This window comes from Ochotona curzoniae, unplaced genomic scaffold (genome assembly GCF_017591425.1).
Source record: "Ochotona curzoniae isolate NIBS_2020 unplaced genomic scaffold, NIBS_Ocur_1.0 contig_4105, whole genome shotgun sequence".
In the NCBI taxonomy this organism is placed as follows: domain Eukaryota; kingdom Metazoa; phylum Chordata; class Mammalia; order Lagomorpha; family Ochotonidae; genus Ochotona; species Ochotona curzoniae.
The window spans coordinates 3,953,833-3,972,608 of NW_024466129.1; the positions used below are offsets into that span (position 1 = coordinate 3,953,833).

General features: G+C 42.7%; 1 protein-coding gene across 1 annotated transcript in view; it reads left to right on the top strand.

Annotated features, from left to right (window-relative positions):
• Positions 1–18,776, top strand: part of PAPPA2 (pappalysin 2) — a 226,694-nt gene that overhangs the window by 135,695 nt on the left and 72,223 nt on the right. Inside the window, exons 14-15 of the mRNA XM_040984308.1 lie at positions 12,591–12,762; positions 17,113–17,290. Of these exons, the coding sequence (XP_040840242.1) occupies positions 12,591–12,762; positions 17,113–17,290 (350 nt within the window). The remainder of the gene's footprint in view (positions 1–12,590; positions 12,763–17,112; positions 17,291–18,776) is intronic.

The following is an 18,776-nucleotide window of genomic DNA, read 5'->3' on the forward strand; positions in this document are numbered from 1 at the left end:
GATGTCCACCATCACACATTGTTCTGGGCTACACAGGGTATGCACAGGCCTATGGTTACAAGTGTCTGTGTCGGTCACATGCAGTTTTACCTTGGACCACAGGAAGAATAAGTAACCTTCAGGGGAAAGTACGAAAGCAGCATTGTCTTCCCATAGATAATATAGGCAGCCCTTTTCCAGAGAAGTCCCTCTCTGTTCAACAATCTCTTTAAGATGCAATACAACTGGGCCCAGTGTCGTGGCCTAGAGGCTAAAGTCCTCACCTTGAATGCGCCAGGATCCTATATGGACACCACTTCTTTTTTTTTATTTAAAGATTTATTTTTATTATTTTTTTTATTGGAAAGGCAGATATACAGAGAGGAGAGACAGAGAGGAAGATCTTCCATCCGATGATTCACTCCCCAAGTGAGCGCAATGACTGATGCTATGCCAATCTGAAGCCAGGAGCCTCTTCGGGGTCTCCCACATGGGTGCAGGGTCCTAAAGCCTTGGGCCATCCTCGACTGCTTTCCTGGGCCACAGGTGGGGAGCTGGAAGGGAAGCAGAGCTGCCGGGTTAGAACCAGCGCCCACATGGGATCCCGGGCGTGCAAGGCGAGGACCTTAACCAGTTGCGTCACCACCCCGGGCCTGGACACCGGTTCTAATCCCAACAGCTCCACTTCCCTTCCAGCTCCCTGCTTGTGGCCTGGGAAAGCAGTCAAGGGTGGACCAAAGATTTGGGACCCTGCACCTGTGTGGGAGACCAGGAAGAAGTTCTTGGCTCCTGGCTTCGGGTTGGTGCAGCACCGGCTATTGTGGTAGCTTGGGGAGTCAATCATCAGATGAAAGATCTTCCTCTCTGTCTCTCCTCTTCTCTGTATATCTGAGTTGGTAATAATAATAATAATAATAAAAAGATGCAACACAGCCATTTTGTTTAAAGAACGCTTGTCTATATTTATTCAGAAGCTCATTTTTTCTTACTCCTTAGACTGTTTTAGAGTTAACTCCTCCCTCGCTAAACTGAAATTGCTATATAATGCTCACCAAAAGGAAATTTACTCAGTGACATCATTCTAGTACCCAAAAAATTAAAAAAAAAATTGTGGCTGCTGTTTCAGTTTATCTTTGTTTGAGACAGATGGCTAGCCTAGCACATAAGATGCTCATGTTCTGCATGAGAGTGTTGAAGTCGAATACCGAGCCCCTCCTTTTGTCCCCTTGTTCCTGATAGTACAGACTCTTGAAGGCCATGACGGTTCCAGGAGTTAGTTTCCTGTTACTGACGTGGCAGGTCTGGATTGAGCAGCTGACACCCTCCCCCCCGACCCCCTTGAACTTAGCCTGCTGTTGTCTGAATGTGGAAAACTTTTTGTGGAAGCCAACAAACTGGAGTGTGCTCTTCTTCTCTTTGTGTCTCTCTTGCTCTCACAAATAAAATCAAAATTTTTGAGAGGGAATGACCAGACTTGTAAAAATTAGCTGTATTTTACTTCTTTCATGATGATGAACAGTTAAGAGTTAGCCATTTTAGTATACTGAAATATGGTTAAACATGTATACGTATTTTTGTGTGTGTCTAGCTTTCGCTTTATGCAAAGGAATCTTCTTGAAAAGGTTAGTGATGTACATTGGCTTATAAATCTAATTGAAAAAAATAATCTGACTTTGTAAGTGGTTCTGCACTTCCAAAGAGCATTATTATTAGTTTTTAAAGTTTTTTGCTTTAACTTTGAGCTACACTCATTCCTCCCATGTGTGTCCCCATCATAGATGTCCTCCGAAAGGGTGGCAGGTGTGTTACAGAGGCTGAATCTGCACTGAAACACCAAAACCACCCGGAGTCTCTGTCTTACACTGGAGTTCATTCCTGGTGGTGTCTGTTGGCAGGTTTGGACAAATGTCTAATGACATAGACCAGACACTGCGATATTCTGCAAAACAGTAACAATTCTGTAGTCCACCCCCCCCCCGACTTACTTTTTCACTGTCTCCAAACTTTTGCCTCTTCCAGAATGTATACACTTGGAATAATATGGCATGCAGTCTTTCAGATTGACTTTTATTACTTAGTCATATGCATGTGGATTTCTCCCTATCTTCTCGTGGCTTGATAGTTTATTTCTTTCTTGCTGAATGTTGTTCCATTGTCTAGAAGTACTGCAGTGTTTTTGTCCATCCATCTATTGAAGGGCATCATGGTTGCTTCCAAGTTGTAGTGATTATGGATAAAGCTGTTAGAAATTTCTGTATGGAGTTTTGTGTGCATATATATTTTAACTACCTTAGATAAATACTATGGAATATAATTATTGGATTTTAAATAGTTAAGCTTATGTTGAATTTTGCAATACTTTAAGAAAAAAAAAAGTTCTTATCATAAATCTGTATTTTTCTTTCTACTTAAAGTAGTCACAAAACACATGAAAAGAATAATCATATTAAAACACAAAAAAACTGATAAATCTACACATTCACTATTGTTTTGCCCTATGTTGAAAGCAAAAATAATTAAATGTTTTACATTTAAAATATTGATTGTTGCTTTATTATAACAGTAATAAAGCTCAGCTTTGACCTCTTGTATATTCATCATAAATATGCACATCGGCTAAGTATGTAGCATACTTTCAAACCAAGTTTCTATGAAAAAATTAGATAATTCTTAAAAATGAGTAATTGACAAAAATCTGTATTCATTTTATTTAAAATACTTTGTTATGCATATACAAAGACCCGAAAATTCTTGTACATGTATGCAAGCAGACACAGAGTTTATGAGAGTAAGCAGTTCAGAGAGAAGAATCAATAATTAGCTGCCGCTAAATATCCCAACTGTCTCTTTTCAAATTATTGAACTTTTGCTGCCCACAAGGCAAGAACTCTCCCAGGCCCCTGGGTCCACAGACCTCCTTTCAGTGCTGCCTGCCTTAGAAGACTGCTGTCAATACCATTCCAATAAAATTTTTAAAGTAAATAAATGTTAAAAATAAATAAAAATGAATAAATCTTTTTTTAAAAAATAAAGAAAACTGTTTTTGAAAAGCTGATTCTGCCAACAGAAGACAGAGCCTGTGTCTCTAGGACGAGCATCCTCCCAGTCACCCTCTACTGCTTGTGGAAGATTTATTTAGATATGAGATTTCGGTGGGCAATATCATGATGTGGTATAAAGGAAAGAAACTTTTCACAGAATGCCCATGACTTTTATAATACCCAAAGATTTCTTAGGAGAAAGTTTTCTCCTAAGAGAAGCTGTGTTTTCCACGTAGGAGATACAGGAGCACAGGAGGGAAAATGTTTCTGTTTGGTTATACTTTAGGCCATGGGTAGAGCTGGACGTAGGTTTGTAGGGTCACCATGCTCCAGTGCAGAGACAGGGAGCCAGGCACTGGCACTCCATCCCTGCTGAAACCAGTGTTTGAATCTGGTCTTGGTAATAGGATCATTTCATCTCTGTTAACTGTCATTCTGCTTCATGCTTCGTTATTCCCTGGAAACCCTGCTGCTTTACCAGTTCCTATTGTGCTTCATTTACTTAGAGCTCCGCTAGGAAATGCCAACCCTTGCCTCCTCTTCCGCCTGGGTTGAATCCTGCTACCTTGCCAGGCCCCTCCTTGCTATGTTCAGTCTGAACTAGAACCTTCCACTTACCTCTTTTCTGACAGCTTCACCAGAGGGCTCCATCTTTTCTTTGGCTTTGCAGTTACAGATTAAAGCACTTCTCTTTTCTTATTTCCTCCTCTTTTATTTTTAGCAGAACATTCCCTCTTACAGCTCCAAGGTGATGGAAACTGCTCGCTCTTGCTCTGGGAAAGGCACTAGAAATGTATCATATTTCTATGTGCTTGATTACCTTCTTACCCAAAGAAGTTTAGTAAATTAACATTGAATCTGTTTTTGCTTCTACCCAGTTCCTTCGAAGTAAGGAAAGAATTATAACTGTTCAACTGTTCCTTCGGTTTCTTGTCCAACTTCATTCTCCCGGAATGATTTGTCCATAAAATAGGAGGGAAGGAGAATTTGCTATAGAGGGTTCTGCTTACGTTGGCTGGTGACAGATGGCCTGGTGGGTGACAGGTCTGCCTTGGGAGGCAAAGAGAACTGGTTGAGTCTTTTCAACTCTTTTGTTTTGATTTCTTTGTGATGAGGAAATATTAAAAGGCCATAGACATGATCTCATTTCGGTTTTCACTGCAACGTGGATAAGACTATTCTAGAAGAGCCCTTATTAAGTCATTACTGTTTCTGAGATTCTTCTTCATAAGGTACATGTTAAGAACAAGTTGGGTCACACTTCTGGTCAACATCTAAAACTAAGCACCACTAGCTGATGGATACATAGGTGTAGACCCTAAGGCAAGGAATAGGATGATTTCAAAGCAGTGACTTTCAGCAGAGTGTCTGTAGTTCCACGATCTTTTGTTACTTTCCTCAACTCCTAACATTTTCCAGGTTTTCTTTAAAATAACTATATGCTAGAAGCAGAGATGTCTTAAGTCTTTAGCAACTAATTATGCTGGAAGTATTCTCATGTAGACCTTGATCATTCGAAACAGGCCAAGGCCTTGCTGCAGTGCAGCCTAGTGTAGACTCCTGGAACAGAAATGTAAGGAACGTAAACAGAAAAAGGATTCTGAGGAAAGGGATGCATTAAAATATCATCTACATCCCATTAGTGCTCAGTGTCCTGCCCCTGTCAGGACAGTCTGTACTCACAGTAGCTGATAGAGAAAGCAAAGAAGAGAAAATAAACCACATTTCCTAACACTGTCATTGTGCCAGGCTACCCAGTAGACAGACTGTTCACAAATGTGACTCTCTGAGGCCCCGCCTGGTCAGTGTGCAGCTCTCTGGAGAAAGAAGAGCCCGTGGTGGGGATGGCTCTGAGGTCAAGCCTGCTGTGTGTGCAGTTGGGGATGGCTCTGAGGTCCTGCCTGCTGTGTGTGCAGGTGGGGATGGCTCTGAGGTCCTGCCTGCTGTGTGTGCAGGTGGGGATGGCTCTGAGGTCCTGCCTGCTGTGTGTGCAGGTGGGGATGGCTCTGAGGTCCTGCCTGCTGTGTGTGCAGGTGGGGATGGCTCTGAGGTCCTGCCTGCTGTGTGTGCAGGTGGGGATGGCTCTGAGGTCAAGCCTGCTGTGTGTGCAGGTGGGGATGGCTCTGAGGTCCTGCTGTGTGTGCAGGTAGGGATGGCTCTGAGGTCAAGCCTGCTGTGTGTGCAGGTGGGGATGGCTCTGAGGTCAAGCCTGCTGTGTGTGCAGGTGGGGATGGCTCTGAGGTCCTGCCTGCTGTGTGTGCAGGTGGGGATGGCTCTGAGGTCCTGCTGTGTGTGCAGGTGGGGATGGCTCTGAGGTCAAGCCTGCTGTGTGTGCAGGTGGGGATGGCTCTGAGGTCCTGCCTGATCTGTGTACAGCTCTCTTTGGAGGAAGAAGAGCCTGGGGACTGGAGCTGGAGCAACACCAATGTCCAGACCCCTGCTTTCCTTTTCGGTGAGTCATCTAAGCTCACTACAAGATTTTGGTACAGCTCCTTCCCTTCTTTAAGCCTTCATTTTTTTTCCTAAGCAAATGAGACACGAATGTTGGAAAGCTCCAGAGTGCTCAGGAGAGCAAAAGAACAGAAGGCAGCATGATTCCAAATCTGGTGTTATCCAAAGCCTGGAAAATTCTGGAATAAGCTACCCCATCTTCCTTCCTTGATATAGTCAAAAACTTGTGCCTGTGGAGCTCTACCACTGAAGCTGCTTACCTACAGTTTTCATAGTTCCCCAAGTGTGGCTTGTGAATGAAGCTGGAGATGTGTCACCCCTAGGCAGGGTTGGTAAATCTTGCTTTTTCTGTCAGGGAGCACTTAGACGTTTGTAGCATCATTCACATGCCATAACATGTCAATGTAAAAATTCACCAGCTATATGTATTAAATTTGGACTACTGCCAACATTTGCCTGATCAGGGCCAAACCAAAGGATGTCTCAGGTCTTGCATATTTTGTGGTCCATTGATTGCCCATTATTAGAAATGCTCTTAACAGGGATGGCTACTACCCATGCGTGTGTGTGTGTGTGTCTTTTGTTGCTTCAAATGGATGAGCAGCTTTGTTTGATAGTCTCTTCAATGTTCCACATGATTTATAACCTACATGAAAATCATGGGTTCTGAAACTTGGGTGAAAGATTTTGAAAGGCTGTGTGATGTGAATCACTTTAGAAAGACAAGAAAAGGGCCTGGCACAGTGGCTCCACCTTGAACGCACCAGGATTTCATACGGGTGCCGGTTCTAATCCTGGCAGCTCCAATTCCCATCCAGCTCCCTGCTTATGGCCTGGGAAAGCAGTTGAGGACGGCCCAAAGCCTTGGGACCCTGCACCTGTGTGGGAGACCAGGAAGAAGTTCTTGGCTCCTGGCTTTGGATTGGCGTAACACTGGCCATTGCAGTCACTTAGGGAGTGAATCATCAGATGGAAGATCTTCCTCTCCATCCTCTCCTCTTCTCTGTAAATCTGACTTTGCAATAAAAATAAATGAATCAGAAAGAAAGAAAGAAAGAAAGGAAGGAAGGAAAGAAAGAAAGAAAGAAAGGAAGGAAGGAAAGGAGGAAGGAAGGAAGGAAGGAAGGAAGGAAGGAAGGAAGGAAGGAAGAAAGAAAGAAAGAAAGAAAGAAAGAAAGAAAGAAAGAAAGAAAGAAAGAAAGAAAGAAAGAAAGAAAGAAAGAAAGAAAGAAAGAAAGAAAGAAAGAGAGAGACAGGGAACACTTGAAAGGAACTCCCTAGTGTGTGACAGTCAGACATGGTGAAAATCATGTTCAGCATTAGAAATGAATGCTGCAAAAATCCAGTTCTGAACTTACAAAGGGGTTCCATTCTCGGAAGTGATGACCATGTCTGAGGGGATGATTTTGAAGAGCCAGACTCGGTACTGAAACTTAACCTAAGGAGCATGGAAACTTCTGTTTTCCAGAGTTCATTAATCGAAGTGCAAACATATTTGATGCCTACTTGATTCATCATCTTCCTTATCATGTGTGGGAAGAAGCAGAATTCCCGATGAGATGCCTCTGATCTGGTTCTCCAGAGGGGAGTTAATTTTCCCTTCCCAATTGGTGTGGTCCTGCAGTAAAAGACCTCCCTGTACCCACACTGGTCTGCCTGGGGGAAGGCTTACAGAAGCATATTTCAGTTGGTTTCTAGCCTGCAAAGTAGAGGAGCAGGAAGGGTGGGAGACCAGAGAGGAGAGTCGTTTTCATTTGTTTCTTTTTTATTGGTCTGAAGAAACAGCAGATATATCTAAGAGTGATGTTGTTATTGTTGTTACATTTGGCTTTGCAGTGGGTGGTGGGAGGATTAATGAAGAATCAACATCTTCCATTACCACACCACCTTCTGTACCTCCTAGCCGTCTCTGCTGCCACATCCAGAGCATGCGTTTCTTCTGAGTCTACATCCTCTTATTTCATTAAGAATCAATAAAACATCATGGGGGGAACAGTGAGCAGTCTGATCCTCTTTGGCTATTAACCTGAAAAGGGCCATTTCTAAACCACTGGGATTGATGTTTGGTCCAAAACAAATGAAAAAATGAGACCTTACGTAAAAAGCCTTTGAGGCTCAAGAAATATTGCGAGAAATTCTGTCCTGGGCTTCCTGCTACATACTGGCTGTTCATGGGTTTTCTATATTCCTGCCCCAATACCACTATCACCTCATCTATGAAATGAAATACCATGTCAGATCTGGAAGGAACCTCTGATGGAACCTAGTTCAATCCGGTCATCTTATGAATTTGTAGATAGAGGGCCAGAGTGGTTACAAGACTTGCTGAAAGTCATTGGGGGTCAACAGAGGAAAGCCAAGAATACAAGTCCCATAGTTTTGGTCTTCTGAATTATCCATCTTACCACGCTACTGCTTGGAAAGCGTGGTGCACGTGCCATACAGTTTCCCCAAATCTTGGGATTCTAGAACAAAGTTTTGGTCAGACTCTGGGGTATCAGAAGGAGATTAGGATATTGACCTCAGAACAGTTTCTGAACTAATATCATCACGTTTTTAGTGTGGGGCAAAGCTCAATTAAATCCTTCCTTGTCACTAAATATTATAGATGTTTTGGGATGTCCCATACTTTTTTTCTTCGAATATCCTTTTATGAGATTTATTGAAAGTTTATTGAAAGAAAAGCATCCATTGAGGAGCTGTTTTCTTGTCTCCAAAATGAGAGTTTGGGGTAGAATTACCTAGAAGGTCCATTTCCACTTTAACAGGCTCTGGTTCCTTTTTAAATCTGTAAAATGCCAGTGATCACAGTGAGGAAGTGTGTGCTTGGCCTCAGAATCTTCTGTCCGACTTTCAGTCCTGATTGTAATTGACTCTTGTTGTCAGCACCTCCTGTGGATCCTTCAGGGTGGTAGATGCTCAGGTTAGCTGCAGCTGCAACAGCATAACCTCACTCATTTCTCAGGAGCCATCCAGTTTCTCAGATACTGAAAAAGGCTGGAAACTGTGAGAACGATTCTGCAGAGATCCCAGGAAATAGAAAACAAAAAGGTGCCTGGTTGGGCATCCTCTGGGGAACAGCTCATGGCAAGTTTGTTAGTGAGCATGCTGTTTTAGCGACAGAGAAGAGAAGCCATTTTCGGTTGCAACTCAGTAAAAACTAGAAGACACAAGAAAACTTGAACATCTACCTCCTAGATCTATTTCATATAAAGCTGTTGAGTCTTCTCAATAGACAGTTCTTTAAACTGATTGTAGACAATTTAATAATTCTCACATATTGATTTTTATTCAGTGCACAGTAGTAGATGCATGGTATTTTACGTAAGGGTTGGGATGACTACCTGTCCCTGTGCCCTGCGTCTGAAGACTCAGAGGTAGCTTTGCAGGACATCTCTTTTGGCTTTTAGAATGCACTTTCTTCATTGAGGTCACATCCAATCCTATGATAAAACTTTCTCTGAAGCAGCCAGAAATTTATTATCCGAAGTTCAGGATTTAATTATTTTCTCTTTCTGGCTGTAACTCGAATATTTATCACAAGAGAGGAAATGTTTTATGACTTTGCCCTATGCTATGGCTTCTACATGTCAATTTGGTTTTTTTGTCCATTAAAAGATGGTTATGGACAAAAGTTTCTTTTCTGGAACCAGCCTCACTAGTTTGCTGTCTTGGCCTATAGGATTTATAGATATTTCTTTCAATTTATATAGATTTAAGTATTCATGGTGCTAGGTCTCCAATCTTATTGAACATCAATTTTTTTGGAATCTGAAAACAAAAACAAAAACAAAAAACATTGCAGATACTAAGATTCTTCCATGGAACTACAAAATCACCACTTCTTTTCCCTGGATTTAAGTCCCGAGTTAAGGTTTTTCAAAGCTGCCGAAGTGTCTCTATTGCTCACCCATGGCTGAGAAAGCCTGCCCTTCGGCAGTAAATTATGGAGTGAGGAGCTGATGAAAGAGATTAGGCTTGTAAGAGAGGTGGGAGGACAAAAGCATAGTTAAAGGTGTGGGCAGGTGCCCGTGTGCACAGTGTGATTTCTCAGAGCCTCCTAACGTAAGATTCAGGCATGAAATATGTGACCTTTTGGCTTAAAATAGTGTATATTGTTGAAATGGAAATGCCTGTGAATCATGTTTGATTGGTTCATCAGAGCTTACCTGAGAAGATACTGTGATGGGAAAAGATCTGGAAAAAAAACAAATGGAGGAGTGAAGAGGTGTTGCTGAAGGAGAAAACACATTTAGCAGGGCATCTTGGATACAGCAGCGGCTGAACGGACCTTGCTGCTTGGTTTGCTGTTGTTTCAGAGAAAGCTGCTCAAAACAGAGAGGAACTATTAAATGTGCTATGGTTTTCCTTCACATACCCTACTGAGAACCTGCTTGGCTTCAGCCCAGCTAAGCTGCTGGCTCCAGAACGTGGAAGAAAGCCAAGAGGAAAGCAATCGTATGGCTTGAGGGTCTAGGCCGGCACTGAGTTGGGAGGGCTCATCTAGGTCCAATCTGAACATTTCACTCTGACTCCTTAGGGTGCCCCAGGCAGTCTCCAAGAGTTCAGTTTCCCTGTATGTCAAACCAAGACAAACACTCAACTTTCCACCTACGTGGGGCATTGTTATATGTCACTTCTGCCATTCTCATCAATATTTGAAAAGAAAACTTTGAGAAGTTTCAAGACAAGCACCTTTTACTATTAGCATTGTCATCCTGTTCTCCAAGCTTACATAGCGTTAGACAGGCAGGACAATGCTCTGCAGGGTGAGATCACGAAATCCCAACTTAGAGAAACAATGGCTATCCTGAAGAGAAGCAGGATCAGGGTTTTCAGATTGGGGTGCAAGGGAGGGAGGTCTAAAATTGGTACCAGATGCCATCAGAAGCTAACGACCTGACAAAAACCATCCTCATAAAACAAATTCTTTAAAAAGGAAGCAAACGGAAATATAAGCTAGTAAAGGAATTTGCAGCAGTTGGCTTAAAACCATTTCTCACTTCATAAACAGGTCTGGGCTTGGTCCTTTCCTTGGAGTCTTTTTGGTTGTATTTCACACTGCTCCTCCTCCTCCCTGGTGGGTGGAGCTGCACGGGCTTTCCGGTTGGCGTCCACAGCAGCAGCAGTGGCTCCTGAAGCTTTGTCCTTGGAGTTGCTCACTTGGAGTATCTGTTTTGTGTTGTGTCTCAGCGTGTATTTGTCCTCAGAGATGCCGTAGATTGATTAGATGAAGTCACTAGGAAGCAGTGCGGGCTCTTCCACCCTGATCTCTTGGTAATACACTGACACCAACCAGAAGAAAGGACTCTTTTTCAGTGTGTGAAAGAATGTATTATGTTTTGGATATCAATGGCATGTGGCATCCATGGAATTTTTAACATAATTAAGGAGGCATTCTAATTTCATCCCGTAAAAGGTGGTCACTAGTCAGCTTCTTTATCAAGATATGCCGAATGGGACAGCAAAAACATTTTCTTAGTCTCCCCTTCCCCTAGACTGTGAGCTCCTTTAGGGTGTGGTCCTTATTAAACTGCCAATACTCAGACCAAATCATTGCAAATAATAATATTCGTTAATCCATTGTTAATAAATGCGTAGAGCAAGATACTTGGATCATTGTTTCATAAAGGTAGGTTTATATTTCAGAACACTATGAACTTTAACTGATGTTCTTTTTGGAGGCCTAGACTTACTTTGCTGTTTATACTATGAATAAATTTGATTTGACAAATTTTTATTAGCTATGTTGTAGAAAGGTATTTGATGGATTAAAAAACTTATTCTGAATAGTAAAGGGGAAATTTTAAATTCTTACAAAGTGCAAGAAAGTCACATTTTTTTATCAAAGAAACTAGAATAAAACAGGAACTTTAAAAATAATATCGAATGAATATTTTTTCTTCAAGAAGCTCAAGATCCAGTCAGGAGATTCACCACTTAGGAGACACTCAGATACTAATTGCCTAGTGGATAAAAGGATAGGTAATTACAGAGCAAGAAAATGCGTACATGACTATAAGACACAGAGAAATGTCAGGAGGCTGTTATCTTTAACATCCCGCTGGGACACAGATTTCTAGGATTTTTTTGGGAAAGTAAGGCCTGTTAGAAATATCCACAAATGAGCACAGGTACATGCTAGGATTGTTAAGTAGAATGATGACAACAGAGGGTGCAGCACCTGGGCCTGGAGCAGCAAGCAACACAGGAAACTAAACTGGGGACAGAACAGATCCATGAAACACGGACCCTTCCATTCTGTCTATAGAAGAAGTCAAAACACAGGGGAAAAAAGTAGTTCTCAGTCTTGCAGTTAATACAGGGTGGGGCCAGAATTCTAACCCAGAAAGCCTGGGACCAATGTCATAGTTTTCATCCGTAGGGTTTTGCATGATGGTAACTCTTTGCACCACTGCCTCTTTGCTGCTGTTGGGATCCTGGCTGAGCCTCCTTGAACCAATGGATCTGTATTTTTCCCTCCCTATCTTGGTTGATTTTGGCCCTGGTGATCTGGGCAGCAGTTCTCTGCTGACATGTTTGGAAGCACTCATTCAAAATCAGAAATGGGGTGGGGATTCAGTACATGTGAGTTTTCTTTAATGAGCTCAGTTAGCTCTGTTTAACCTGTGTTTATATTCAGCGGTGTGTGTGTATACCTATGGATGTCTCAGTGTCAAAGTTATTTCCATATCAACCAGTAAGGAGAAATTTTTTTCCTACCACTTCTGTTGTTCAGACTCTTCATCCAGACACCTGCAGCATTTGTTCCACAGCTGTGTCCTGTGCCTGTTATTCATGGGGATGTCATTTTTATGCCCCGTGATCGTTCACTGAACATCATACAGAACTCCTGGCATTGCTGCCTGCCTCATCCCATCACCATTTTAGTTTCCCAGCAGAGCCATTCAAAGTCTGGTCACTGTTTTGTTTTTCCCCCTTCTGCTTTTATTTATCATCTAGGTAATGTAGAAGAAGATGGTGATTTGAATGAGGTTTATGGGGAAAAAATATCATTGTCTCTATTTCAGGGGCCCTTCACAGTGGGATCTGCATGGTCATTGTTGTTGCCCCTGGGTTCTCACCCAGTCCTAAGATGCCTCTGTTTGTTATCTCCAGCTGTGTCCACCGGCCCTGTGGGGATCACGACAGCTGTGCACCACTGCTCCTTGACCACACAGACATGGTGAACTGTACCTCTCATGGCCCAGGTCACATGGAGTGTGCTATCACCTGCCAAAGAGGGTTTGTTCTTCAAACCAGCAGTGGGAAGTATCTCAGACCCATTCAGGTGAGTTGGAAGCACATGGTCATTGAGACCCAGGCCCTGGGGAAGGAAGCTCTTTAAGCTCTTTTCTATGGCTGGATTGGAGAAGGGCTCAAAAGAGGAACCAGTGGGAACTCTAATCAGCAAAGGGAAGCAGGATGAAAGAGTTTGTGCAGCTCTGATTAACTAGGGGACATAAATTATCTCTCCAGGTGGGCAGTGAGTACATGTTTTTCTTTCCCGTGTTTTTAACCTTTTGGTTAAAAATTATGTTTCCCACTTTTACCTTCAAGATGACAAAGCTACAATTTAGACCTGTCCTTAATTAAAAGGCCAACTGGGTTACAATCAACTAATGCAATCAATTGTCCGTTTGTCCTCCTCAGCCCTCACTATGAGAGCTGAATAGACAGCGCTGAAACTGCATATGTTCTCAGGGAACAGATTCTACTATGATTCTATTCTGGCTTTATTTTCCAGATTTCTGCAACTCACCTTTAAAATCTGGCAGCACCTTTTTTTTCCCAGGCTGTCAAGGGGATATAGAGGTAGTAGAACGTATTTAGAGTGTGACTCAGGAAGCAGATCTTCATGAAATTTCAACTCTGCCATGTATTAGGTGTGCAATTTTGGGTCAAAGCAAACAACAAAAAAATTAATCTCTTGCTGTTTGTTTCCACATTTGCAAAATAAAAAGAGTAAAGGGACTGAAGTCATTGGGTTACTCTGGGGACAGATTAAAAATGAGTCTGAAAGCTACTGACACAATAATAGGCACATAGATAGGCTGCCATCATTATGAGCACAATAATGCATTCTCAACTAACAACTTTCCGTTCATGCTTTCCTTCAGAGTGTAGAATGCTTTACAGATGAACTTGAAGCATGAAACCAGCCATTAGAAAACAAGACTTTAGAATGGAATAAAGGATTCACTGGATAGAAGATAGTGGTGCTTATAAAGCAAAAAGGGAAGATATGGGTTCAGGAGGACACATGGCCACATGATTGTTAGTCAGATATCAATGGTGTAAAAGGCTAAATTTCCCCCCATTTTGTGCCAGTTGATTGCTTAACAGGTTATGAACTTGTGAGAGCATTTCATTTGGATAGTCCAAGTTTAAAGACAAGATATTGTATTTCAGGTGGCTTATATTTTGCCTCAAGGCGCTGACTTCTTGGTCCATGATACTGTGAGTCAGAACAACAGAGTTCTTTTCATCTACTGCTATCTCATCTCAGAGCTTTGTCTACTTTAGAAAGAGATTGCTTCTCAGACTTTTGGCTGAGATCAAGTGACTAGAAATGAATTGGAGAGGAATGAAAAAGTAAAAGCAAAAAGGTACGACCTGAATATACTTCTGTGATAAGTAACGAAGGGAGAGCAAAAAAGACAAGGCTTACAATATGTCAAAATTAGGAGCAAATTGAAAACAAAACAGATAGTACACGGCAAAGCCAGGAGAAAAACCAGGCAACACAGTTAGGTTAAGAGATGTTCTTCAAATAATTAGTGGCTTGAGCCAGATGGCCAGGCTGTGATAAGTGTGTAAGGGGCAGAATCTGGTCTTGAAAGGGAAGATGGGACTTATTTGCCAACCAGATGTTGGAATCAGCAACGGTGCTGTCCTGCTCACCACGCTTCTGTCACCCGTGGCTGGTTCTATGAAAAAAAAAAAAAAAACAGCCCTAGCTCATCATCACAAGACAGTAGGGATATTTGCCTTTTGTTGACACAAGAACTGAAACTAAAAAGAAAAATGTGTCTGGCTTTGAACTGGGTCCCTCTGGCAGGCAGCAGGGAAACACGAGGCAGCGACGAGAAGCAGCCAGTCAGGAGTCACTGTTGGGTGACAGGTGCCGTTGGCAACCATAGAATTATGGAGTTGGTGTTGCCATTGTCTCCTGGAGGGATGACTGTCTCAGGCACAGAGACTTCCTTCTGTGATTTTGATCGTTGGCATCCCAGGTCCTAAAGTAACTGCCATAGTTTCCCCAAGCAATCCAGGAGCTGACAGGTCTCTAGACCCTTGGTCATTCCATTGCCCTCACCCCGGACATCCTCATACCTTCCTCTTACAGCTAAGAAAGCCTGATCATGTTCAGAGATCATATCTTCCCCATGTAATTGTTCTTGACGATTTCCCCAGATGTACTTTCTCCCTGCTCAGTGAGAGCAGTCCCTATTTCAGCCCCTGTGGTGCCTTTGTGTCACCACACAGGAGCACAAAGGGACTTTCAGTTTGGACTGGAGCAAAGGTGGCTGTTGTTTATCAGGGTGCTATGTTTGAATATGGGCTTCCCTGTCAATTCCAGCTTCCTCTTGATGCATACTTTGGGTATAGCTGTAATGACACAGCTGTTGTGTCCCTGTGACCATTGTAGCCAGCCTGGACTGAATTCTCATCTCAGTCTTAGGCCTGGTCCAATATCAGAAGTTTTAGGCATTTGAGAAATAAATCAGAGAAAGCAATAACTTTCGCTTCCTAGACAAGTAAACAATCTTTTGAAAGTTTATTTTCATCAGGGCAATCCCATCTTTTATCTTCAGTTTTCCATGAACTTCTTGAAGTCCCTTTGTATAATGTATACATGGCTTTATTTTTATGCTATTTCTTTACTTATTCTCAATTTTCTATTTCTTTTATCACTGCATTCTTCTTTTAACTTTTTTTAAGATTTATTTTTATTATTTTTTCATTGGAAAGGCAGATATACAGAGAGGAGAGACAGAGAGGAAGATCTTCCGTCCGATGATTCACTCCCCAAGTGAGCGCAACAGCCGATGCCATGCTGATCCGAAGCCAGGAGCCTCTTCGGGGTCTCCCACATGGGTGCAGGGTCCCAAAGCTTTGGGCCATCCTCCACTGCTTTCCTGGGCCACAGGCAGGGAGCTAGAAGGGAAGCGGGGCTGCCGGGATAGAACCGGCGCCCACATGGGATCCCGGGCGTGCAAGGCGAGGACCTTAAGCACTGTGCCACCGCCGGGCCCTCGTTTAACTTTTTTATTTGGAAGTCAGATATAAAGAGAGGAGGAGAGGCAGAAAGAAAGGTCATCCATTTGCTGTTTCACTCCCAAAGAGGCTACAATGGCCGGAGCTCAGTGGATCCAGAACCAGGAGCTCAGAGCCTTTTCTTGGTCTCCCACATGGGTGCAGGGTCCCAAGGCTTTGGGATGTCCTTGATTTATTTCCCAAGCCACAGGCAGTGAGCTGGTAGGAAGTGGTGCCAACAGGATTAGAACTGGTGTCCATATGGGATCCCGGCATGTGCAAAGTGAGAACTTGAGCTGCTAGGCCACCGCACATGGCCCTGTCATTGCATTCTTTATAGTGAATACTTTTCTGTAATTAAACACAATGGTGGATTGTAATGAATCAATGTAGATTCCCACCAATATGCTTCCTTCTTTGCTGAATCCTTTTCTTCTCCTTTTATCCAGTGCTCCTCCTTCTGACTTCTCCTGAGTCAGTGTTTCAACATGTGATTTGCTGTTTTGGCCACTTCTTAGCTCCAGAGGGACACTGTTCATTATAAGTCTTGGTCCTTGCTCCCAGACTGCCCTACTGAAATGATAGCCCCTAGGAAAGGGCAAGAACTTATCAAGATTCACTGCAAGATCTGCATAGTGCTTTGGATGCAGTCGTTTTCAGCTGTGTTGAGATATCTGAACCATTCTCAATGATATTTTCAATAGTAGTGTTCCCTTGCTTATGAGTGAAGTGTCAGCAAGAAACATTTGACACATTCAAATAAAGGAGGCTTTTCAAAGAATTTAACAAAAGGACTCCTTACAAAGGTGTAGGGAGAATCTCGAGAAAGCACCAGGAGATGGTGCAATATCCCAGGATGCAGGGGTCATTCTGACAAATAGACTGCGGGGAGTACAAGAGCCCCTGGAAGGAAGGGCGGATCCTGCAGGGAGAGAACTGCTGGGTGATGCAGGAAAAGCAGCAGCCTCTTCTGGAAGAAGGAAAACCAAGCCCCTGGCATCCATCTCCCGCTTCCTCTCCAGTATTCTGAACACAGGACAGGTTGGAGTCATTCCTGGGGACAAAGAGGGTAAAGAGAGTACAGTGGGACTATCTGGAAGAGCAAAGGCAGGGCAAGCAGCAAATCTGGTGCACAGAAGCCCTGGCCGTCAGTGACTCTCACATAGTAGCAGACAGGGTTCATCATTCGGCATCAGGCTTGGGCATGGGCAGATGAAGTATGAAAACCAGGAGGAATAAACAAGAAGAACACCACAATAATTTTGTCTGTCCCCAATAGGTGGACAAATACTCGATGGGTTGCTTTCAAAGTCTGGGAACTACAAATGTTCTGATAAACCTTTTTGTGTGAACTTGACAAAGCTGACATTTCTGTTTCTAGAAGGAAATCCTGCTCACATGCTCATCTGGTTACTGGGACACGGTTGTGAGTTGCACGCCTCTGGACTGTGGCATTCCTGACTCATCTTTGGTGAACTATGCCACCTTCTCCTGCTCAGAAGGAACCGGATACTTGAAACGCTGCTCAATATCTTGTGTCCCACCAGCCAAGCTTCAAGGTACTGTCTAGATGATCAGGAACTACACGTAAATTCTCTTCAGCCCCGCATTCACTGAGACACGACAAGCCCCTTTGCAAACACCTTCCCACTGGCTCTGTTGTGTTACCCTCCTCTGTGATATCGGCAATGAGGAGCATCACTACTCCTTGTTTCTGACTACTTAAAAGGTATACCAGCTCAGGACCTCTTGAAGGAGCCTTTCTTCTGTTTTTAGTGGACTTTGTGCACCCAGCATCAAACCAACCAGTAAAATTGCCGTGATATGATTTGTCATCTAGAAATATTAAACCATGCCTATTTTGAAATGTAATATTGCAATCACCTATGAGTTAGATGTATTTATTTCTATGTTAAAAGTAAGAACACATTTACGCAAAGGGAGTTCAAAAACTTCATGGAGGAATAGTGGGTGTTGTGGGGCAATGGGTTGAATTACCATTTATGATACTTGATTCCCATATGGGGTGCTGGTTTGAGTCCTAGCTCTTTCCTAACCCCAGTTTACTACTCATGCTTGCTGAAAGGCAGCACGAGGCAACTCATGTGCTTGGACCCCCAACATCCTCATGCATGGGAGATCATGGGCTGATTTCCAGGGTGCTGCCCTTGGTGTGCACAGCCCTGGCTATTGCAAACATTTAGGTAAATGAAACAGCAAGTGAAAGATCTCTCTCAAGTCATGGAAAATGTTACATATATATATGAATATATAAATGAATATCCATACATTGATTTTAAGATGTTTTTCACCAAATAAGTGTACCTTTTCATTCCACTTTTCAATGGATTTCTTAAAGTCTCCTTATAAGATTTGTACCCAGCTATACTGTCGGTTAGCAATGAAGATGAACTCTCATTGTTGCTCTTGACTTTACAATGTGCCCAACAAGTACACAGGAGACTTGTTCCAAATGTAGTTTCTGCACCTTATCCAAGAGATTATGATTTACTGGATCTGGGATGGGTGATGTCACCACTGTGAGAAGTCCATTCTGTGTCTCTGAGAGAAGCAATGACATATGTAGGGCTCTGGGCTATGATATTTAAGTATAGATTTTCACAATCAGACGGAGTTCAAATCCTGACTCTGTGCCTTACAACTCAGGGAAATTACAAAAATTCTAACTTTCTCATTTGCACAGTAAGAAGGAATAACAGGATTTATGTCTTTGGGTTTCCTTGAGGTTTGAGGTTTACAAGAGTTAACCCTCATAAAAGACTTGAAACAGTGCCTGGCAATGGTATGCATTATTAAAGTATTGTCAATTATTACCTTGGTGCTTCCATGATGCTCTCTGATATATTTTATTATTTATAGATAGGAAGTGAGGTAATGATTTGATAATAGCCATTCTTTTGTTCATATTGAGAAATGGTTATCTGACTCTAACTCTGTAATGGGGACCATGGGAGTCTTCCGTAGGTAACAAGGTGTCAGATGAGCATTTGAAGTAAGAATCCAGAGATCCTACTCAACAATAAC